The sequence below is a fragment of the Mycteria americana genome, chromosome 1 (genome assembly GCF_035582795.1).
Source record: "Mycteria americana isolate JAX WOST 10 ecotype Jacksonville Zoo and Gardens chromosome 1, USCA_MyAme_1.0, whole genome shotgun sequence".
Taxonomy (NCBI): domain Eukaryota; kingdom Metazoa; phylum Chordata; class Aves; order Ciconiiformes; family Ciconiidae; genus Mycteria; species Mycteria americana.
In genome coordinates this window covers 222,589,870-222,605,487 of record NC_134365.1, presented here as the reverse complement: position 1 = coordinate 222,605,487, position 15,618 = coordinate 222,589,870, and the positions used below count along the sequence as shown (strand labels likewise).

At 55.4% G+C, this 15,618-nt stretch overlaps 1 protein-coding gene across 1 annotated transcript; it reads right to left on the bottom strand.

Moving 5' to 3' along the window:
- Positions 1–3,624: 3,624 nt before the first annotated feature.
- Positions 3,625–4,617, bottom strand: LOC142410110 (olfactory receptor 51L1-like). The gene has a single exon (XM_075502085.1). The coding sequence runs from the start codon at positions 4,615–4,617 to the stop codon at positions 3,625–3,627; it is 993 nt and encodes a 330-aa protein (XP_075358200.1).
- Between the last annotated feature and the right edge of the window lie 11,001 nt (positions 4,618–15,618).

The following is a 15,618-nucleotide window of genomic DNA, read 5'->3' as shown; positions in this document are numbered from 1 at the left end:
CCCAAACTGGGATATTTGCAAAAAGTCATTGTCACCGGCTGTTGGCATGTGCATGCCTTATGGCTGTCCAGCACAGATATTGTAGCACATAACCCCCGTCTCAGATTGACTCTAGTGTAAGTATTCATGGTTTTAATTAAATAAGGTCCTCAAGCCTCAGTGACCCACTTGAGATATCTGTGGCACAGGCAAACTAACGCTTTCTAATGCCTGAAAATCAATTTTATACTGGTAAAGTTGGAATTATCCATGTCCCACACCTAACCTGGGTGTCCCTCCCTGGGGGTGAGTCAGGGGCGCATAGATCTCACAGGGTCTCAGGGTGGGGGGCTGCTCTCTCTTCATTTCTCTCTCTCGCCCTGCACACAGGGACCAGGACCTAGGGCAGTCCCAAGGACAGCAGGTTTTGTCATTGTCCAGCAGCTTTCAGGGGTTCCTGTCCTCTCTCCTGTCCCACACTGGTGGCAAGCTACGGCTCAGGTCTGAAAAGCAGGCACAGGTATTAAGCTCCTCAGCTTTTGGGTTTTCAACCTAGAAGTCTCAAAGCCAAAGCACAGCCACCTTTTGAATGCAGCAGCCGTATTCGGGGGGGGGGGTGTGGTGTGCAGGTCTCTGTGCACATGCATCCTTTCTCTGACAGAGGCTTAAGCGGGTTTCCTCTGCAAAGTGCCTTCAGTAAGCCACTCAGGTGAGGACCCTCTCATGGAGACTTTACTTCTGCACTGTCTCCCTGCTTCAGTAAAAGGAGGAGAATGAGAAAAGGAAGAAAAAAAAGGAGAAACAACCTTTCTGTGAAGGTCCTGACATAGGACACAGAACCTATGGGGCGAGTCTGGCATGGGGCAACCTGTGTGACCCCACAGATTTGCTTTCTCATTTGTGGTCTCCTAAGCGGAGATATGCCCCCCCTCCCCCTTGTTTGCATGATTTGCTCCCCACCGTGGGCTGAGGCCACCGGGGCCTGGCGGCGGCGGGGACCGGGAGCATCCCGCATCCCGCACCCCGCACCCCGCACCCCGCACCCCGCACCCCGCATCCCGCCCCGCAGCACCCAGCAGAGGGAAGCAACGAGCCGCGCTCCGCCCGCCCGCAGCCTCCGGGGGGGTCCGCAGGCAGCCGGGGGGTGCTCGGCCTGAGCTGTGGCAGACCCCCGGGGAAGGGGAGGGGCAGTTTGCAGGGCCCTGGCATCGTACACCTCCCCGCTGCTGCTGCCAAAGCTCCCGGCTGGCTCCGGCCGCGCCGGTGCCTCGGGGCTCCCAGGTTGCGATGGACTCGCTCCGGGGCGGCCGGGCGCAGCTCAGCCCGCGGCAAATCGCGGGTGCTGCGAGGAGCTGGCTTCTAGCCCGACAGCCTGGCCACCAGCAGGTCCCTGGGGAAGGGTTTAAGCACAAGGCAAAGATGCAGCGGTGCTCCTCAACGCAGAAGAGCACGGGGGCTCCTCAGCCAGAGAGGCTATTTTGGTGTCAAAGGATTGCTCTCCTGTGAATTTACCTTGCTGCTTTTTGAGCTTTGCCGCCCACAACATGCTGCAGAGCTTTTCCCCGAGGGAGAGGGTCTGAGGACAGCTCTGAGGCTGGGGACAGGAGGTCTCATCCGTGAGCAAGGCTCCGCCAAGCAGCTCTCGGGCAAAGGTTGTCTGATTGAAGCTCTCACCAGAACAACCCAAAACTTCAGTACTGGAAGAAGCAGAATTACTGGTCTCCAGGGTCTTTAGCCGGGGCTTGTAATTTCATTATACATAGGAGGATGCATATATGTGTCTTCATGTGTTATACAGATGTATGTCACGGGGTCTGAGCCTGGAAAGGCTGGGAGAATCCACTGGACCACTTTTTAAAATATTTATAGCTCCCAGTAACAGTGCTCCCAAGGACATGTTGATCTTACTCGTTACTGTGCTGGGTGCACAGCCCATAACAAACACTGGCAGAAAATGGGAACAGTTCTTAAATGTTTAATTGTTTCAAAATGTTCTTCCAAGGGCAGTCAGTTTCTACAGTGCCCGCACCTCTGGGTCAGCGGGAGGAGAACAGCTCCTTTTGAAACAGCCCTACCCCATCAGCTCAAGTGGGAAGAAATCAATCTTCTGAGTCTAAATGAGCCAGTCTGAGGAGGCGTTGTGCTGCAGTGCCTTATGGAAACTCCAGCATACTAATTAGTGCATGCTAATTCAGGAATGACAGTTATTTCAAGAAATCTGGCGTTGTAGCCTAACCCAGGCAAAATGCTCCAGGTGAAACGAAGCAAAACCTAGGGAGGAAAGCACTTGTGTTTTAAAGAGAAAACAGAACTTTCGGTTAATGTCTGAGAGTCCAAAAGCCATTGCTTGATATAAAGGGTTCCCCTTGCAGACCTGGGGGGATTGCTCCTATTATCGGTCCCCTGTTTGGGATGTCAGTCCAGCTGTGTCTGTAGAGGGTGAACCTTGCCAGACCCGGCCCCCTCTGCTCCTGATGGCCCTCATCCTCCACATAGAATGGACCAAGGCTGAATGTTCAGTGACCAGCCTGGTCTCCCTAGGGCCACACATGGTCCCAGGTGGCCAAAAGGACTGTCACAGAGAGCAGTGCCTGCCCTGGCACCCACGCTGACACCAGCAGTGCTCTCGTAGACATGACCAGCACGACCCAACCCTTTTCCTCCTCAATGGCTGGTCAGGACAGGACATGACCCTCGCCCACTTTGTTCACAGTCACTCTTGTGTCCGTGGGTCCCTCGAATCCTGGAGCAGACCAGAAGCATGTCCAGATCCATGCCTAGACCCTAGACCCATCTGTCCACTCTCCAGATCCAGCCTTGGGTCTTTCTGGGTTCTGGTCTCCTCCCATGCATCAGTTAGTCCAGCTTGTTGTTTGTCACCAAATCCCACATGTGTACCCCTGTACACAGACAGTAAGGTCACTCAGAAAAGATCCAGAAGTGAGTTTAATGAGCAGACAGGACAGGCTGCGGTGATCAGGTGCATGGCCTGGAGAGCGCATTGACCAGCAACTTGTTTACACTCTATCAGCCCCTTTACCAGTCCCACTCCATTTTCCCACGCTGGTTCCTTCCCAATCCACCTGGATCCCTCCTGTCCCTCCCCTTTGGTCTTTCTCCTAAACATCCCATAATACATTTTGCACAGTCCCACAAGTCCCTTAAATCATCCCATACAAAGTTTTACACAAGCCCCATTGAATATCCAGCACTAAGTCTGCTCTTTCCCAGGGGACTCATGATAATTTTCTTTCCCTCTTCTCAGAAGTTCTGCTTCAACTTCTTTCCTCCTGGCTCCTCCATCCGCTCCTCAGTCACTGACCTGAAGGTTGTGGTCTATGTTATTGTCTCTGTTATCTCCTGGGGTTTTGGGTTTGTGTATGTAGGTGTGGTTTGTTATTTTTCCTGTCTTTTGCCTCTGTTTATCTGTTGAAGAGCCATTAACCAAATATCCTTACAAATCATGGTACTTACATTGCAGGTATCTATGTATCCTTTGCCTTCCATATGCCTTTTACCTTCCTTATAGCCTTACTTGCCACATATCCTTACATTGGCAGAAGTTTGGCATGTGCCCTCTCCTGGCTGGTCTTCTTGGGTGTTGAACCTTGCATAAGACAGTTGGCAGCGACCGTCACATTGGCTTTACTGGTAAATGACAACCCTGGACGTGCGGACCCCTCTTCGGCAGAGCACCCTCAGTATCCGTCTCCGGATCGTTTTGGTTTTCACGCTGTAAACGATAGGATTCAGGATGGGTGGGGCAAGGAAATGGATGTTGGCTGTGAAAGCGTAGGCCTGGGGGGATATGTCTTTGCCAAACCGGTGCATCATGGACAGGCAGATCATGGGGATAAAGAAGAGGAGGACAGCACAGATATGGGAGATGCAGGTGTTGAGGGCTTTGAGACGCTCCCTCCAAGTTGCAATGTTCAGGATGGTCTTAAGGATGAGAAGATAGGACAGGAGGACAAAGAGCAAGTCCAAACCTAGTGTGGAGAGTAGCACAAAAAGGCCATAGGTACTGTTAATCCTCGTATCCGAGCCTGCATGTTTGATGATGTCTGGATGCAAACAGTAGGGATGGGAGAGCTTGCTGACCCTGGTGAAACACAGCCGAGTCAGCAGGATTGGGAGTGGGAACTGGACAAGGGCGGTCCTCACGACGATTGCCACACATATCTTGGTGGTCGCTGAGTTGGTGAGGATGCAGGAATATCGTAGGGGGTGGCAGATGGCCATGTAGCGATCGAACGCCATCGCCAGAATGACAGCAGATTCAATATCCGTGAAGGAGTGAATGAAGAACATTTGGGCAAGGCAGGAGCCAAAGCTGATCTCTCTGGCCTCCAGCCACAGCATCCTCAGCATGGTTGGGAACGTGGACGTGGACAAGCCCAGGTCGGCCACAGCTAGCATAGCAAGGAATAGATACATGGGTGCGTGGAGGCTCTGCTCCGCCCTAATGACGGAAAGGACAGTCAAGTTCCCCAGCAGTGCCAGGAGGTACACAGAGCAGAGAGGAACAGCAGACAACATCTGAGTGGTTTCCCATGCTGGAAAGCCACTCAAAAAGAATGATAGGGTCCTGGTCTGGCTGCTGTTGGTCCTGGGCAGGATGAAACAAGGATGCTCCATCTTGAGCTTGAATAGCTGCCCTGGAACGAAAGCCAGCAGGGTCACAAACCACACACAGGCAGTAAGAAATAGGGATAGTCGGGGAGCCCTTCAGTCTGCAGCCTTGGATCAGAGGCATCACCATGTCCAGCAAAGCCGTGCTACAGCAAAGCTTACCTGGAGCTGTACGGAAACAGTCTGAGCGTGCTCACCTCCCCCTGCACGCACACCGGCACAGAAACCACGCACAGACAGAAAACGCGCGCGTGTGTCGCATGCCCAGCGTAGGCAGGATCTAGCTCTGGCTGCCTGGTATAGCAGGGGAATGAACAGGGGTTTTTTTGAAAAAGTCCATGAGTGCTTGTGTAAATGCAAATTGAGAGAAGGACGTGACATTGCAATTAGAGAGGGCTGATCCTGAATTTTGTGCTTTGCTGGGAATCTCCGGTGAAAGGAGAGGAGCTGATAATGGATCAGATACTGGTCTGCCTGTGGAAATACAGCAACGTTCTTAGGAATGGAGACCAGTAGAGCCTGGCCCTTTTAGACCAACAAAACACAGGCCATCTACAAACACATGGAGGGAAAAAGATCTACTTAAGCTGAAGGATAGTGATTTCTCACAAAGCAACATGTGTAAATTGACCACGGATAAAGGTAAGCTGGAAATTACAAGGACATCATATCAAAGCAGGATGTCTCTGGGCATCCTCCCACTAGAAATACAGGGAGGAGAGATGGATCTGCTTTTGCATAAATTTTTCTTTCTGCAAACTCATGCTGCCTCATGCTGCCAGGAAGGATGGGGACAGGACTCAAGGACTGTAGTCTCTAGAGTCCTCTCCCCAGAGTACTTGCAGGCATTCACTGCATGCCTAACTTTGGCCCGCACGCCTGTCTTTGAAGGACCACCTACCACAGGGTATCCACCTGTAAGTCTAGACAAGTATTTGAAACAACTTAAATAACTGCAAAACCATTACCTTTAAAAATACCTAGATCTATCTGTCCTTTCAGAAGATTGCAGAAATATTGCCGTTCTTTCCTCAAATTCATAAGGCTTCTATTTCACAGCACCTCTCTGCCCTTCCCTGTCTCAGCGTACAGGCTTCTGGCCCAATGCAGCACCCTTGGATAACTGCAAAGACAGAACAAGTTCCACGGATTGAACTGGGCTTGCACAAAGCTACAGACTTTAACGTGTGGGAGTTTTCTGTAGTCCTCAAGAGAAGCTCGTCAAAGATCATTCCCTGCATTACATGGAGGGGAAGGAGGAGGAGTTACGGGAGAAGGTTATCTTCAGACACGAGTACCTGACAGGCTCAGTTAAAGCAGCCATAGTTGCCAGTTCAGTGTCCACCCTGAGAGTACCGGATCTGTGAGAGGTTGTTTTTAATTGCCCTAAATTACGCCCCATCTCTTCCTCCAGAGGTCTGGCAGTGCTTTACACACACTGTGCTAGACGGATGCTGCATCAGTTGCGTGCATGAAGAACTGGGGAACCTCCTTGTCTCATCCACGTTTTATGCAACAAAACAGCACGCTCCCACTGCAGCACGCACTGCAGCAAGGGAGCGTCATGGTTTTAAGCAGGCAGAGCATGAGCTGGGGCTGTCCTGGCGGGAGGGAAGAGGAGACTCCTACTCCCCCTCAGCAGCCAGGGTGCATTTTCAGCACCTCAGTAGAAACAAGACCCTCCCAAATTTGAGATCGGGTCCATACTAAGCTCCCACGTGTCATAGCCTGTCAGGAAAAGCCTGAGCACAAAAGAAGGGCGAATCCTTTTGGTTGCTTTTCTAAGCGATGACTCATTTTAACTCTTACAGTTTGATGTACTGCCAAAAACGACAAATTCCACAGATGCACCCCAGGATTTCACTGAGACTGAGTGTCCTCACGAAGCTGTGAGTGGAAAAGGGGCTGCACCCTGCTCTAGCATAAAGAGTGGTTCTCTGAATGGACGCAGGGCTGCCTATTCCCCTTCGCAGGCAGTGAAACATGCGAGTCTGGGGTCTCTGAGAGCTCTCGCATCTCTGTGCCAGCCCTCTGGAAAGGGGACAGAGCACAGCTCCTTGGAGCAACGCCCACCCCGGGTAGCTGGAATGAGCTGGCCCATGGGAGGGTGACAGGGGTGTCTGCAGGGACGAGCATCATGGACCGCGTCCACATCTGGGAGGAGCCGGGACCCAGCTGAGCCCTGGCCAGGGGCACCGCGCAATCTTCCACGACAGAGCAAAGAGCCCACTCACCTGCCTGGCTCACGGCTGCCCTGAGCTTCCCACCAGCACTGCTGCAAGGAAGCAGCCTGCTCCTGGCCGTCAGGGCTCACGGCAGCAGAGGGTTTATAGAAGACCCCGAGCAGTTCCCCTGTGGGAGAGGGCTGCTCTGGGAGCAGGAGGGCTCTGGGTTTCTCAGTGCTCAGACACATTAACTCTCACAGCACCAGGTCCACCCTGGCGTGCAATGCAGCTCTGCCCCGCGCCATCGGTCCCCGCTGACGGCGGCAGGGGATGCACCCTGGAGACACCTTCCAGAGATGCCCTCCTCCTCCTCCCACCCTCCCCCTCCCTGGAGAGCCAGGCCAGGCGTGGTTTGGACAGAGCAGCTCCTGCTCTGTGGCAGGGTGATGGACAGATGGGTCCTCAAGGTTGTTCCCAGCCCCACTTCAGTTCTGTGGATGTGGAAGGAAACCCTGCAACAGGTCCCTGGTCTCTGGAGCAGACCAGAGCTATATGGCCTTGTGTCCTGTCCCCAAAAGTGGCCTTAGGCAGGTGTCAAGAGAAGAATGTAAGAACAGGGCAAGCGTGCTTAGTAACTCCTCAAGCACCTTCCCAGCCCTCAGCAGTTTGTGGTCCAGGGGATTCCTGAGCCAGAACCGGTTCATATATACACAATAGCTCAGGAGGGACTTTTGCTTCCACTAAAGGTTCATTTGAATCTGAATTTTGGTAACTGCAACACACAATGGCAAGAAGATCTAGAGCCACCACTTTATGCTTGTTCTGAACACACTTCTTTGGAGGGCTCCTAATTCATGTATTGGAAGAGACAGTGTGCACTTCATCCCTGCCACCCGTCTCAGAGCCATTCAAAGGTGGCTTGTGCTGTCACAACCAAAAGCAGTGCCCATGGTGTGACCGCTCCCTTCCTGACCAGTGCCGCATGCTATCTTCAGCGTCAGGTCATACACCTTGGTTCTCCAAGATGTGCTGAGTTTGCCTTCCAGGAACACCTGTCTCAAGCTCTTTGGTCCCTGTGGGACCCACATCTGCATGGTCCCACATCTGCATCTCTGCCTTCTTCCACCTTCCAGCTTTCTTCTTCTTCACCCGCTGTTTCAGGACTACTGTCTGCCACCCTGTCCATGTCCTGCTGGCCAGCCTGGACCACCCAGACCATAAGCTTCACTGGGTATGGGGTGAAGACCAAGGAGATGTGGGCGTGGGTGTTGGCTTGCTCTGTTAGAAGCAGCGCAGCCAGAAGCCCAGCACTGCTCTGGCAGCTGAGGCTGGATGAGCCTGGACTCGGCAGCCTCCCCCCCGTCTGTCCCCAAAATGCCTCCCTGAGCATTCCAGCTCCCTCCAGCTGCCCGGGGTCACTCCAAGCTCCTGCAGTAACTCACCTGCGTCCAGCCCTCCTGTTGGGGTGCTTTGGGGTGCGGAGCATCGTGAGCCCCCGAGTGCAGCCACTGGAGTGGTGGGAGAGAAATGGGATTCGAGTGAGCACTGTGAGGTGGTCCTCAGGGACCAGGACATGAGCACGCATCGGGGTGACACACTGAGTTCGGCTGGAGCAGAAGAGATGCTCTGGGACATCCACCTCCCTCCCCATCAGCTCTTTGTGGGTTTTCCCTGCACAGACCTCTTGCCATGCCCTTATCGCGTGACGGCAGACGCTCTCGCAGTGTTGTAATTATACTTTAATTCAGAAGGTCAGCAGCGTGTCTAGGTATGATTTAAATCTCCTCTCAGCCCTCAGAAAGGTTCTTGTGAGAGGCAGAAGGTTCATGGAGGTCTTCCTAAGTATTGGAATGGATTTTACCACAGCACTTGGTGCACTGATGGATGAAGCGTTTTGAAAACAGCATAATAATAAAATAAACACCCTGGGAGGATTTCATCTGACTAGAGGAAATGATGAGAACAAAATGCTTTAATGACCATTGTTGGTGAGGGGGAGAAATGGAATATTTAATGCTGAACATTGTAGCTCAAGAGCCTCAGAGTGGATGAAGATGGTCAGATTTCAGTACCTAAAGTTACATTTATTACTGTATTCTTTGGGCCTTGTCTTCCCTCACTGGTAAAACACTAATGAAGAAACATGGTGCACAGGGATACGGTGAATGCATTTTTATTGCAAGGAGAAATTGCATTAGGGAAATGTTAACTTAAGTATCTAAATCATTTGCATTCGTGCAGTCTTTTTGATGGAGGCTTGTTACCACAGCCATCACAAACCCCTGGCTGACCGCGGGAAACAAGCCAGGCTGGAGGTGGCACCGGGCTCGAGCTCTCCGAGACCACGAGACTGATCACAGCGGGTCCTGCCTGGGATGGTGGCCCAGGGATGGGGGCAGCTGCCTTATTTTCAGAGTGAACGGAGATAAGCAGACCATATTCCCATCCGGGATGCCTGGGTGTAAATTCCACACAGCTACGCACAAAAACCGCAGCCCACGTGGACCATCAAGAGGGACGTTCGCTCACCGCTAGCTCAGGCGCCAGCACTGGCTCTTCACACGCCCCAGGGGACAGCAAAGCGGCGCACAGCCCTTTCCCCTGCCCCGGCCGAGCGGAGGCACAGCCCGTGCAGGCTGACCGCGGACTCGCTGCAGCCCTGGTAACTGCTGCAGCAGGTTGCTACACGGAGCCAGGATCTCACCCCGGTGCACGGACCTTGCTCGTAGTTACTCCGGTTGAGGTGCAGGGTTAGGGGTGGCGGACGGGATGAAGTGGCACGGGGGCTTTCCCACAGCAGAGCAGAGCTGAACCAATTTCTGTACAGCCAGGCACCTGGAGGTGACATTAGAGCCTTCCCAGTCCAGACCAGCTCCAAAGGGGTTTGCCGTCTCTGTGCCCAAATATGCAATGAGAAAGCACCAGCCTCTCAAACGCTTGTGCATGTGGCTAATTCCCATTAAAAAGAGGTGTATCTGAGAGTCCCTGAGTGCTGCTATAGGGTCAGAATATGGGATGAAAGGGGTACAGAGGAGAAAAAGGAAGAAACTAGGAAATTCACCCGCAAAGTCTGTCCTTGTGCATAACCTCAGACCCAGAAGGTGTGGGACGGGACTTGGTCCCAGCCCAGAAAAGCCAGAAAATGCAGCAGCCAGATGCCTTGCTCTTGATGGAGACAGGGTGAGGCCCTCCCCCTGGGAGTCAGCTGCTGAGAAGGCAAAACTGGGTTTTGCCAGCAGAGAGATTTACTGAATTGGGGAGGGATTCCCTAGAGCAGCACAGCTTCATGCTGTGCTAGCAACAGTGCAGAACAGGGCATTTATCGGGGCAGGGAGACACTGTCCTCCCCCCTTTGCTCAGCTGCTGGCCACGCACGCGTGCCTCACGCTGATGCCCATCTGTTTTTTATCAGCAAGGTCAGCTCAGGAGACAAATTCACCCCCAGCCGGGTGGTCCGCTGTGTGCACAGGGAGCCGCGAGCCCCTCGCAAGGCTCTCCGTTCCCTCCCTGGCTTCCGCGGGCAGTTTCTGACGATGCTTGGTCACCATGAGAGGATGGACCCCGCAGGCTGGAGGCTCACAGCAGGGGCGATGGGTGCGAGGGGCTTTCACACACCTTGCTGATGTGCAAATGAGAGTGCAAAGCACTGGGGAGCAGCCATGCTGCTGCTCTGGCTTTGTGTTGGTAACTCTGGAAAAGAGCGGGGTAAATCAAGGCTTGGAGGAGCTGGGTGCAGCTCCTTTCCCCCCAGCTCTGCTCTGCGCGCCTCTGCCCTTCATCACACAGGGAACCAAACCCGGGCTGTGCTTCTGAGAATGGCTTTGGATCAAGCCCCAGATTAACAGTGGTTCGCACCAAACACAGCCTGGCTGGAAAACCAGCACCCAAACTGGGGAAGGGCTTGGGGCATCCAAATCCCAGCAGCTCCTCTGGAAATCCCAGTCGCTGATGGGAGCGTGGTCCGGGGGAAGCCCAGCTCCCACCAGGCATCCCCTGCCCAGTGCTCGCAGGCTGGCAGCACAACCGGGTGTCCAGGGCTGTGCCCCAGTTGTCCCTCTCACCCCGTCCTGCCCCGGCGTGGCCTCGGCACACCGCGGGGTTTCACCGACACTAGAGGGAGCAGGAACCCTCCCACGGCAGCGGGGTGTCTGCCGGGGCCCCTGACAGCGGGCTTGCTGTCCTCCGAAATCGCACCCGCCTCCGGACCTGCGCAGGGCATGGGGTCTGCGGTTGTGGGTCCCGGTGCTGTGCCGGGCTGGGCCCTCGCGGCCACCATGCACCATTCCCGGGGCAAAGCCACGCACACAACTCGCACGGTGCCGTGGGGGATTCGCGGGGAGGCAGGGGGTCCCGGGGGGAACAAGCCGGGTCTGTCCCAGCGACTCTTACAGGGTGGGTTGGCCAGCCTTGCTTTTCTTCCCCCCTCCCTTCCTTAAACCCCTGCCTCGGTTTTCCTGCCTGGAAAAAGAGGGTTTGCTTTCATTTGCATCAGCCCGAAGGTCTGTTGGTCCTCTTCCCAGTGCTGCGTGCATGAACCGGCGCAGAGGTTGCCGCAGGGAGTGCCACATTTCCAACACGAAGGAAAAGGCTCTTCCCAGGGCAGCGACGGAGCCTTCAAATCCTGACTGTGTGCCTGCTTGGAAGGGGCTTGTGTAAAACACCAGCTCCTGGGATGACAGGAGATCCCGGGTGAATTTTGTGCCCTATGATACATGGGAGCTCAGTCTGCACAGCTTAATGCTTTGGAACGCAAGTGTTTTGTGCTATGGGTCACCCTAAACCGCATTTACCCAAAAGCTCCTCAATCCCCGTGAAAGAGGGGCCAGCTCCACGGCACATGGAAGCGCTTGCCCCGAGCGCAGCAGGCTCAGCGCCACCGGCACCGAGTTGCGCTCGGTGCATTACGCAAACGCCAAACGGGCCTGGCGTCAATGTCCAGCCGGAATGCTAACGGACGGCTGGCTGAGGAAGATTATACCTTGTTGTATCCCTGGGGCAGGAGGAGGGCATGGGGCAGCAGACACCCCCTTTCTCGAGGGGGATCCTGCCCTGCCATGAGCGTTTCATGGCACTTTGGGTGAGCAGCCACCCTGTTTGGTGCCTCAGTTTCCCCACAAGGATCTCTGCCCGCCGGCCAGCGCAGGGGGAAGCAGGGGAGCCCTCTGATCCCCTGAGAGCCTTTCTCTGGGACGGGGAGCAAGGTGGTGTGCTTCCCTCCACTATGGAAACAGGAAAGGTTTCAAAAGCAGCCGGCGTATTTCACCCCCCCACACACACAGACTTGCAACAGGGCAAGAGGGGGGGATGAAGAAGAGGGGCTGGTTATCAGGACGTGTCCTACCGTCCCTTTGGGAATATGAGTCACCTGAGCCTGCCATGGGCTGTGCCCCAGAGATGGAGCGCGGTCACGAAAACCACGCTGCTGCAAGGGTGAGCGGCCCACGCTTGCCCGGGTGATCCAGGGCCGCCCTCTCTTTCCTGGTTCTGCTAAGAAAAATTAAAAAAAAAAAAAAAAAGTAAATATTTTTCAGCTGGTTGCCACACTGCCTCAGCAGAAATATTTTCTGCTGCGTGAGAAGTCTGACACAGCATAAAGGGGAACGCTGCTCCTTGGCCAAGGGCTGCCTTATCTCTGCGCAGCCGGGCTCCTGTTTGTGCCGTCCGAGTTATCGCCCGGCCACAGCACCACGCTGCAGCCGGGCTGGGAGAGGCTGCCGTGACTCAGCACCCTGCCGCGGTGCCCGGTGCAAACTCATTGCACTCCATTTACGGTGGGAGAGCCCGCCACAGCAATATGGCAGAAATAGCTACAACATCCCGCTGCAGAAAACAGCCTTGAGTCCTGGGCACGGGAGTGAGAGCCCCGTCTGGCTCTGCCAGGCAGGCGATGCTGGTTTCAGAGCTGCCTTTCTGCCTGGGTGTCCGAGAGGACCCTCAAAGGTGTCCGAGAGGACCCTCAAAGGGTCCCTCTGGGCTGGGGTGGAACAGGGTCTGTGGCACGTTCCCTGACCTCCGTCTCAGCTCGGCCCCACAGAGATGCTGTTATTTGGGACTCCCTGGGAGAAAGGGGATCTGCTTAGCGCACGGTGCTGGGACGATGGCTTGGTGCGGTGGAGAGCTAGGCAAAATTAGTAATGACCTTGAGGCCAGTCCCTGACTCACCCACAAGTCCTGGGAGCACAGAGGTGCTGGGACGAGCTGCTGAACACCAGGGCCTCTGGCAGGGCGGCTGGAATAGGCGCTGCCGAGGGCTGCCCCAAACACAGAGTTTTGGTGCATCACTCAGGGCAGGGGCTGCTCTCCCATGTGAGGGGCACACGGTGCAGGCAGCCCTCAAACAGCTACTCAGCGGCTGCAAAAGGCATTGCCCAGGCGCCATCCCATTTTGCTACTTGAATAAGTAACGGGTGCCAGGTTGGAGTCAGGTCTCCCTTTCTGCCTTCCTAAAACCAAGTCCCAACACAGAAACAGGTCTGGCTCTGTGCATTGCAGCATTAACTGCTTGAAAGGCACCAGGGGAGCGTAACCCATACAGAAAATGTGTTCCTGACCCAGCTGGTCCTATGCCACAAACAGGAGGAGAAAAGTCCTTGTCTGAGCTCAGCAATGCACTTCTTGGTCCCGTCGGAGCCTTCCTTGCTCACAGGGACGTCTTTCATTAGCGAGTGCCTCAGGACTGTAAGGTCTGGGACACGGCTCTCGTGGTCCCCATCCAGTGCTGGGGGCTTCTTGCAGGGCTCTGTGGTTAAGGGAGCCTTCTCAAAGCAACGACAGGCAGAGCCAGCTAGACCTGCAGCAGGCAGGACTGGCTAGGTGCCTTGGATCTAACCTGCCCCTTAGAAAAAAGGATGCCGGAGCCTTGTTGGGGAGGAAAGTGAGGACGTTTGCCCTTACACTGAAGTCTCTGGGGTTTAAATGTCTCCACACTGTGCTTCTGCCCAGCACGGGTACAACCAAGCATCTTCCCGGAGCAGCGGGCTCCTCTGCTCTCCCTGCAGCACGACTTGGCTCAGTTTGCCCAAGGAGCCCTGGGCTCCCTTAGTGAGCACAGGAGAGGAAAGATGTGGGGAGGAGAGGAGAGCAGCCCTACCCTTCAGGAGTGGGAGCGCTCCCCAAGGCACGGGCACGGGCAAGGGCTGGGGGAAGCCGTGGAGGAAGGCGGCATCGGATGCCATTAGCAGCCAAGCGAAGGAGGCGGCTGGTGCCCGCTCTTGAGATTTGGAGCCTTGAGAGCACTGCAAAAGCCCCGGGATTTTCAGAGGCAGAGGTTTCATGCCTCTTTTCTAAGGTCCTGAGGATGGTCTCCAACCTGCCTAGAACGGCTGGGCTCGCTCCCACGGGGGTTTCCCTCCCCAGCCTGTCCCACCGTGGGCGAGCCCAGACCCTCTGTGCTGCGTGGGCTGATCCTGACCTCCTGCGCCAGCATCTGTTTGGCTCTGCGGCTCTTCCCTTCCTGGGCCTGTAAAGCCCCGGGGGTCCAGCCCTGGGCAATGGGTCTTTCTGGCCCCTTTCTGCTCTCCCGAACTGACGACCGTGAGTTTGAGCCCTGGATCAGCAGAGCTGCGTTTGCAAAAAAACTGAGTCCAGGAGAATTCCCCGCTGACTTGTCAGAGTGCAGAGACACAGGAGGGCACAGGCACCGGGACAGCCCCCAACTCCAGACCCTGTTTGTGCCTGCAGAACTGCAGGGGTCCTGCAGACCACCAAGGGTCAGGGCTTTCGGGTTAGCCACAGTTCAGCTGAATTGCCAGCAAGAGAAAGCAGAGCGGTTGCTCTGCAGGACTTCAGTGTGTGAGCACAGGGACGCAGTGTCACATGCAGGGCTGTGTCAGTGCCTGAGGGCTTTTTGCTTTGTAGGTTTCCTAACCAGGGCACCATGTTAACACACGGCACTGTGTTATTCCGTGGTATTATAATCACTTGTTTCATCTGCATGGGCAGGAGACCCCAGAAGGGACCTTTTCTGCGGGTCTGATTTTCCATCCTCTGCTCACCTCTGGCTCTGGCAGTGTCCAGGGCCCTGGGGAACACACGTTTAGGGATCCCCACATTGCTAGAGGAGCAGAGGGGAGGGCTCGGTGACCGAGAGTCAGCTCCCATCCTCCTGACCAGCTGTGTTGGTACACGCTCTGCTCGGGTGTGAATGCTGCCTTTGGGCACCAGGCAGCGGTGAAGGAGATCCTGAAATCCTGTCCTGTAACACCTCTCACCTGCCCCAAGAGAAAAAAATGATAGGAAAACTCAGTTTATCCCATAGATACCAGGGCTGCACACTGGTGTGACTAGCAAAGGGCGGCAGCTGATGTGTGGCTGGAGGATGCCCGTATGGCTGTCCGTATGCCAGCAGGCAGCAGAGCCAGGCCCCAGCCCCACTAATAATGCAGCCCATTTCTGCTAAACCCAGGGGCAGAAAACAGGCCGTCGCACCTTGAGCACGGCCGGGCGCTGGCTTTTATCTCGGGTTGCAGCGAGGGTGGTGAGGAGCTATCTGGTGCGGGGCTTGCAGGGCGTGGGTGGCGATGGGCTGCCCGCGGGTGATAGAGGGGGACCTGGGCACGGCCAGGGCGGCGGGGTCCCAACCAGCCTCTGTCAGGCTGATAGTTGGGTGTTGCGCTACATTGCTGCGGCCGGGGATGCTACACCGGCCCCAGCACAGCAAGGCAAAGCAGAGCCCTGCTCTGGGAGAAGTGGTGCTGCAATGTGCAGCCCGGTCCAGCAGCAAAGCGTGCACCGTGCTGCCATGGGGACTCGTCGCGTACCAGGTCACAGCTGGAAAACCCCATCTGGCTCCCTCACCCCCTGCCCCGTTGCTCTTCCCCTCTGCGCCCCAGGAAGCTCTGCA

Excerpts from the sequence above, each read along its gene's own strand:
- LOC142410110 (XM_075502085.1), bottom strand. The coding sequence starts at position 4,617 with ATGGAGCATCCTTGTTTCATCCTGCCCAGGACCAACAGCAGCCAGACC.